Source organism: Octopus sinensis, unplaced genomic scaffold, assembly GCF_006345805.1.
Source record: "Octopus sinensis unplaced genomic scaffold, ASM634580v1 Contig14252, whole genome shotgun sequence".
NCBI lineage: Eukaryota > Metazoa > Mollusca > Cephalopoda > Octopoda > Octopodidae > Octopus > Octopus sinensis.
In genome coordinates, this window is record NW_021833191.1 from 19,297 (window position 1) to 27,631 (window position 8,335).

At 36.3% G+C, this 8,335-nt stretch overlaps 1 protein-coding gene across 1 annotated transcript; it reads right to left on the reverse strand.

Moving 5' to 3' along the window:
• Positions 1-586: 586 nt before the first annotated feature.
• LOC118761499 lies at positions 587-7,780 on the reverse strand. Its single transcript, XM_036499490.1, has 5 exons — positions 7,768-7,780; positions 3,022-3,113; positions 1,598-1,746; positions 953-1,062; positions 587-711 (listed from the first exon to the last, which is right to left on the reverse strand). Exons 1-5 carry the CDS (start codon positions 7,778-7,780, stop codon positions 587-589), a joined length of 489 nt encoding a protein of 162 aa, XP_036355383.1.
• Between the last annotated feature and the right edge of the window lie 555 nt (positions 7,781-8,335).

Here is an 8,335-nt window from a genome sequence, read left to right on the forward strand (position 1 = left end):
CACGACTCATAGATCCGCCCACTCCCAGAACACATGACAACGACCCATTGATCAGCCTACTACCAGAACACATGACCACGACTCATAGATCCGCCCACTCCCAGAACACAATACCACGACCCATAGATCCGCCTACTACCAGAGCACATGACCACGACCCATAGAACTGCCTACTACCAGAACACATGACAACGACCCATAGATCCGCCTACTACCAGAACACATGACCACGACTCATAGATCCGCCCACTCCCAGAACACATGACAACGACCCATTGATCAGCCTACTACCAGAACACATGACCACGACTCATAGATCCGCCCACTCCCAGAACACAATACCACGACCCATAGATCCGCCTACTACCAGAGCACATGACCACGACCCATAGAACTGCCTACTACCAGAACACATGACAACGACCCATAGATCCGCCCACTCCCAGAACACATGACAACGACCCATAGGCTGAGGTCAAAATGCATCCAAGAGATTGACTTTATCAGATTTATCAAAATTTATCTCAGACATAAAGAAATTAAAACATATTTCACAGTCACACACGTCTCTTGTTTCTTTTGAGGTTCAGTGCATAGCAACACAAACCAACTCTTCATAATCACACGCCAGAGAGCAGGGAAAACAGTTATCAGCACCGTTTCTCCGTAAATTTCCCGAAGAAGGATTCCTCGCTTCGAAATACTGAAACACTAGAGAAGAGTATAAACCACTGACTTGTATTATTAATATTTTGTTACATCTTGCATTGTTTTGGCTTAAAAGAAAAACTATTTAAAAGATTTATATGTATGAGACAATGCTTCTTGAAAACCACAGCTGTGCGCGCATGCATACACACACGCACACACACGCGCACACATGCATGCACGTATACCAACACAGAGTTATGCAATCAATTACACTGAAATCAAGAGGCGATGTTTTACTTACAACCGGACGACGTTTTGTCAGAAAGACCGTAGTTTTCCGTATTTCCACTTTCTCTTTTGGCTTCTATCCTCCCGGTGTTATACTCGATGGTAAACTCCGGGTAATTGAAACTAATATATTACAATTGATAAATTGTTTTTCTTATATTTTTGTTATTTTCTATGTTTACATGCTTTTTTTAAATGTAATCCCACACAAAATCGATTGTACCCTCATCGATCTTTTTCTCAAACCTTAAGGTTCATGACGAAAACATTATCATTATTATAAGACGGCGAGTTGGCAGAATCTTTAGCATGCCGGATAAAATGCTTAGCAGTATTTTTGTCCGTCTATACATCCTGAGTTCAAATTCCGTCGAGGTCAACTTTGCCTATCACCCTTTCGGGGGTCGTTGGAATAATTACCAGTTTGACACTGGTACCGATGCAATCGACAACCACCCCCTGCGCCCCCACCAAACTGTCAGACTTTCTGCCTATAGTGGAAAGGATTATTATTATGGAATTATAATGTTATACAACAATGAGACATAAAGTATATCTGTGAACTTTCCTCTTATATATACACCGTGAATGTGTTCAAAAGAACAATTATTAGATAATTGAAGAAGATGTTAATTATGAGTAAGGAGATGATATATACTTCGCATTGAAAGTCACAGTTTGTGGGACCCAAATGTCAGTCGGATCCACACTGAGTTTTTCTTTCTGGAACCATGATATAGAATTCGTCCCTGTTCCACGGAAAATGAATACTGTATCATCATATTTGTTTTTCAACCGAAATTCCACCTGCAAATAGAAAGTAAACTCGAACAAGTGACAAATCTCAGAGAATGAGGGATGGCAGAGTTGTAGGAAGAGAAAGGAGACTAGGATGTGATATAAGGAGAGAGTAGGAGGGCGAGAATGAGATGGAGAGAATAGTGGGGGAAGAGTAAGACTTTGAGTGCAAGAGAAAAAGACTAAAGACGACAATGAGTTGTGGAAAGAGGATAAGAGGAGGAGAGAGATAGAATGTGAGAGAGACAGAGAGACAGACAGACAGAAGGAGGGAAAATGAGAAGACGAGATGCTATGTCGCGTTAGAAGTGAAAAATTAAGACAGAAATTGATTGGGTTTGAGAGGAAAACGTGGCTGACTTACGAGTCAGAGAATCAGACTACTAACTAATGAGTCATGATTTCGGAGTCTTTCTAAAAGTTTTGTTGCATCTATAGGAACTAGAAAACCCTGACAAAATCAGGGTAAAGTAAAGACAAAACCAGCAAGAATCGATCCCACATCAAAGACATATCGATGTTCTGTGGAGGAATGAAGAGAGATATCAGGAACGGAAGTAAAGGAGTTGTGACATCACCTCAAGAAAGGGGCTTTCGATCTGCCTCTTCCTTGGTCTAGACTCTTAGGTGGAGAGGATGCCAGAGGGACAGTAGCTTCTGACCAAATGCTGGGGTAGTGTAGCTGTGTAGGTTTGTCCAACAAGTTCTTTTGACCCTGGTAGAGTGTAGCTTTTCTGAAGTTCGTCTCGAATTAAAAGCATTTTTACTGTCCCATCTACAAATTCGTGAATTTCATCCTTCCACCTCTTCCTTTTAAAATGCAAGACAAACGTTTTTCCTCGCTGACACAGAATCTTCTTATAATCTCTCTCCGTCTTTCTCTACCTATTGTCTACTCAACCCTATACACCTACACTTATAACCACTCACCATTCTTATTTCGTTCTTAGCAGTTAAAGCCCCTTGTTATTCCACTTCAAAATATGTATTCCTCATCGATCCAACATCTGTTGCGGTTCTATCGTTCTCCAAGCTCCCCCTTAAATCCCCTTTTCTAGTTATAACCATAAAGTGTATGAAAATAAGCCAGAGTATCGAAACTGGATCCTCTTTGTTACTAAAGGCAAACTGCAAGAACAAAATAGACGGTACGAAGGGCACTAAAGTCATACACCCTTATAATATCGACAGAAAAAAAGGGGAAAATCAAATGCCCCAAAATATAGCGGACTGACCAAAATGGAGTTTGTTTATTAAATGAGGAGAATTTTGAAATTCCATTACCTTTTCAATGGGCAATTTGTCCCAGTATAAATAAATAGGACTTCTTTTGAATGAGTTTGGGGTCATCTCAAATACTTTCTGCTTCTCTGTAACTGTATCAGTAAATAGATAGAAATCAATAATTTACATGAAAATGTACAGACAAGATGTTAACCCTTAAACGGCAAGAAAGTGTTGCATGACTATGTTTAACAAACAGGCAAAAAACGAAACAAGCTCTTTTTTTAAGAATATTTTTTATATTTATTTTCATCTTAATTAAGCACAAAAGCTATAATAATTGTTAGTCTCTCGTACAGTAAACTTGACGATCTCATTACTTTTGAGTGCCATAAAAGAGTCCCTTTTCTTTGCGTCCGGCATTATCATAAATTTATTTAAGATTCCCGCATAGTTGTCAAATAAATATACAAATGGACAAAAATCGATGCACTTTATCGATCCATAGTTAGTCGGCCCATCACTTTCTTCCGTGCTATCTAGAATATCATCATCATCATCATCATGTACTTCATCTGATAAAGAAGGAAATTTCTTCATTCCAGTATAAATCTTTCGTTTGTGACCGGATTTCTGCCACCGATAAGGGCCGCTTACGCTTATTCATGAAATAATCGCCCAGGCATGAATTGATTTGCGGCGAATCTATGTAAAAGTCTTTTTAAACATTATGTTTTCCACTTTTCTCTAACAAAACAGCAATTGATTACGTTCGCCGTTTAAAGGTTAAAGAAGGCTGGCGCAACGCCTTTACTTGAAGAAATCGAACCACAGGATTTATTTTTTGTAAACCTAGTACTTGTTCAATCGGTGTGTTTTGCCCAGAAGCTAGGTTACAGGGATGTAAACACAGCAACATCGGTTGTCAAGCGACGATTGGGATACAAACACACACACACACACACCACACACACACACACAAATATACACATATATACGACATATATATATATTATATATATATATATATATATATCTATATATAATATATATATATATATATATATATATATATATATATATATATATACGACGGGCCTCTTTCAGTTTCCGTCTACGAAATCCACTGACAAGGATTTGGTGGGCCTGAGGCTATAGTATATATATATATATATATTATTATATATATATACATTACTTATTATATTATATTTTTTTATAATTCATTTTATACTTTTTGAGATCTAGTTATAGGCTATATATTTTTAAAAAATTATATATATATATATATATATATATATATATATTATTTGTTATTTATATATTGGTTTATGTCTATCACTGTTTGAGTTGCATAATAGTGGTTTTATCTCTAATTTATATTTTATACATATATATATATATATATATAATATATATATATATATATATATTATATATATATATATATATATATATATATACGAGGGGTGTATGAATAATTTTGAGCCTAACCTAGAAACAAGGCTGCTAGGTAGCTGATACGGCTTTTTTTCTGGTCAGTGCAGTCTTTTCGGAGTATTCTTGCTCATTTTCATGATTCTGATATTTTAAATTTTTTGTTGCAGATTTTTGAATAAACAAGCGTCGAGGTTACAAGAAAAATGGAGAAAACTGAGTATCGTGCTGTCATAAAGTACTTTCATTTGAAAGGCATGACTCCATCAGAAATCCATAAAGATATGGTGAGAACCTTAACAGACAATGCTCCTTCATATGCAACAGTAAACGTTCTAGTTGAGAGATTGTGTCTTTGCACTGATAGAAAGGGAAGACTGTGAAATTTGGTTTGATGTTACCTGCACATTTTTCTATATGTTCACTGAGAGGAATTTGTATTGCGGGAAACGGATTTGCTCTTTCTGTAGAGTGGTTCTCTTTCTCAAGGTCATACTCGTTTGTCCAATATAGTGGTGTACGCAACTCGAGCAGGATATTACATAAATTAGGTTCTCAGAGGCACAAGTGAAACTAGTTTTAATTGTGAACCTCTATCCTTGTTTGAAAAGGAAATCCGAGCCTTCAAGCAGGTTGGGGCAGTTTCCACAGTTTGAGCGTCCACATTTTTCAACATTTGGTTTCGTGGTTATTTTGTAATGCTTCGCATTTGTAATAGTCTCCTTGGCGATTTGTTTTTTGCATTTGATGAGTTTGCGTGTTTTCAGGATGTCGTTCCTTTTTTGATCTCTAGTTAGTAAAGAAAGAGTTTGCACAATAGTGTTGAATGCCTCACTGTTTCTGGAGTTGTGTTGATATCAACACAACTGTACGCCTTTGTAACTCACTCATATTTTATTCACTTACCCTGAAAACTGCACATCGGAAATTTTATAGAAAGTATTTTTGTATTTTTATATAAAGTACATGTATACATGCATATGTAGATATATATATAAATACATATATATGTACTTATATATATATATATATATATATATATATATATATAAATATATACATACATACATACATACATACATACATATATATATACATACATGCATAAGGGGTAAAGACCCCCTTCGGTCATGAATGACCATGGGATTGCACCTAGAAAGTTACCCTCCTAGACACAAGTCCGGGCAAGGTTGTTTATGGAAGACCAGCAGTCGCCCGTGCATACCAGCCTCCCCTCTCCACGACACCAGTGTTACCCAAGGGAAAGACAAAGGTCGATACAGCTTGGCACCTGTGACGTCGCAACTCATTTCTACAGCTGAGTGAACTGGAGCAACGTGAAATAAAGTGCCTTGCTCGAGAACACAACACGCAGCCCGGTCCGGGATTCGAGCTCACAACCTCACGATCGTAAGCTCGACGCTCTAACCACTGAGCCATGCGCCTTCATATACATGCATATATATATATATATATATAATATATATATATATATATATACATATACACACGCACACACACACACACACTCACACACACAGACGTATATATATATAACCCCTCATGAGGTTTTTTTTTATTTTAGGGAATTTAAAAATAATTTTGGCGAATTTATTTTCTATACACGGAAATTCATCCGATTAACCAAAAACGGAAGAAAATATTTTTGGGAGCTCGATTTAAGGCTTGATTAGCTGTTATTTTTATCAGCTGTAACCACCACCTCATATGTCATATGTTTTAAAGCGTTCAAGAATAACCTTCTTGAATACGTTCAGAAATACGAAAAGAATTGAGTCAATGAATGAGGAAAGAATTGTAGACAGGGATGTGGATTTAAATCATTAAAGGAATGAAAAGGTCGTTCATAAGTTTAGAAGAAGTTGTAAAAACAGAGAAAGTGAAAGTGAAAGCAAGAGAAACATCCGTTTGGAGATTTAAGGTGAAATGAACAGACTAATTCGCTTGAGACCTTTCTGAGAGAAATCAGAAAAGTCTTTCTTTTACTCTTTTACTCTTTTACTCTTTTATTTGTTTCAGTCATTTGACTGCGGCCATGCTGGAGCACCGCCTTTAGCCGAGCAAATCGACCCCTAGTACTTATTCCATCGGTCTCTTTTGCCGAACCGCTATGTTACGGTGACATAAACACACCAGCATCGGTTGTCAAGCGATGTTGGGAGGACAAACACAGACACACGCACACACACACACACACACACGCACACACACACACACACACGCACACACACACACGCACACACACACACACGCACACACACACACACACAAACATATATATATACATATATACGAAGGGATTCTTTCAGTTTCCGTCTACCAAATCCTCTCACAAGGCTTTACTCAGCCCGAGGTATAGCAGAAGACAGTAGTCCAGGGTGTCACGCAGTGGGATTGAACCCGGAACTGTGAGGTTGGTAAGCAAGCTACTTACCACACAGCCACTCCTACGCCTATAATTGTTTTACATTATTTTTATTAAATGAAATACCTAAAGTTATATTTGTTAATCAGCAGCACCGTAATTATTGCCCTAGGAATCGTTACCCTATTTATATTTCAATTCATTTATTTGAAATCTATCCAAATTAAATCCTAAACCCCAGCGGGATTCGAAGTCAAGATGTGAAGTTTCATGGTTGAATACTAAAGATATTTTATCAGTCGATTCATGATTTCTACAAATCTACCCCTGTCTTTTCCATTCTTTTTGGAAATGAGAAATGATAATAGTAAACCGAATGTAACGAAAACACAAGTCAGCTACAGTATTTTATATTATAGAATTATAAAATTGATTTCAGTAATAATCTCTCTTTATTAATTCATATTATATGCCTCTTGTATGAATAAAACACATACTCTATCAGGTCTAGTCAGAAAACAAGACCTGATAAAGAAAATCTGGAGTACGTTTTGAATTTAGCAGGCAAAATCACTTTAAATTCATTGAAATATTCCAGGCACCAGACAAGAAAAAATTTGCCCAGTGTTATTTATTTTAATATTCAACAACTCGCTAATCACTATCCTAAGATTTATTACCCTATTTTCATATGTATTTCTTTATTTTAAATCTGTCTATCTAGATTAAATCATAAATCACAGCAAAATTCGAAATCAGAACGTTGAGTTTCAAGACAGTTTAGATAGGATAGTTGATCAGTCGATCCATGATTTCTACAAATCCATCTCCGTCCTTTCCATTCTCATTGGAAGTGGAAAATGAAAATGGTAAACCGAGTATAATAAAAGCACAAGTCAGCTACAGTATTTTATATCATAGAATAATAAAACAATTTCAGTAATTATCTCTCTTTTCATTCTTAATATTATTAATTCACTTACCTTTAAGGTTCATGACTGTTTCAGGGTTGTTAAGTAAACTTCACTTTTAGTTGCAAAATCGACCAACAAGACGTGTCTCACTGCAAACAATAAGCTTCTGCCTTTAATGTTCCCTTTTCCTAGTCTCGATAAACAAGCTTTCTTTTATTTATTCCTATTCTCTTCCTTCTGATAATTTAAGAATAAATTCAGGATATTTCACAGTTGATATCTTTTGGCATTGGCTTCGAAAAGACGATGTCTTTAAAACAATCTCTCCCGAGTTCTTCCACTCTTATAAATCGCTGGCCAACTTGAACTTTTTTTCGCTCTTACTCCAGAAGTCGTCGCCAGGTAATTTCACTTTTCGTTAAATAAGTTCTTAAATTCCAGGTCTTATATTCGTTTGTCTTTCTCTCCAGAATGCTTTGCTCTTCAGAAGGTAAGTAAATTATCAGTTTTACCCGTAGCTTTGTTAGGGTTTCAACAGCAACTGTTTCTATCTATCGATCTTAGCAAATATACGCAAGTATAAATCTTTATATATATATATATATATATATATATATATATATATATATATATATAT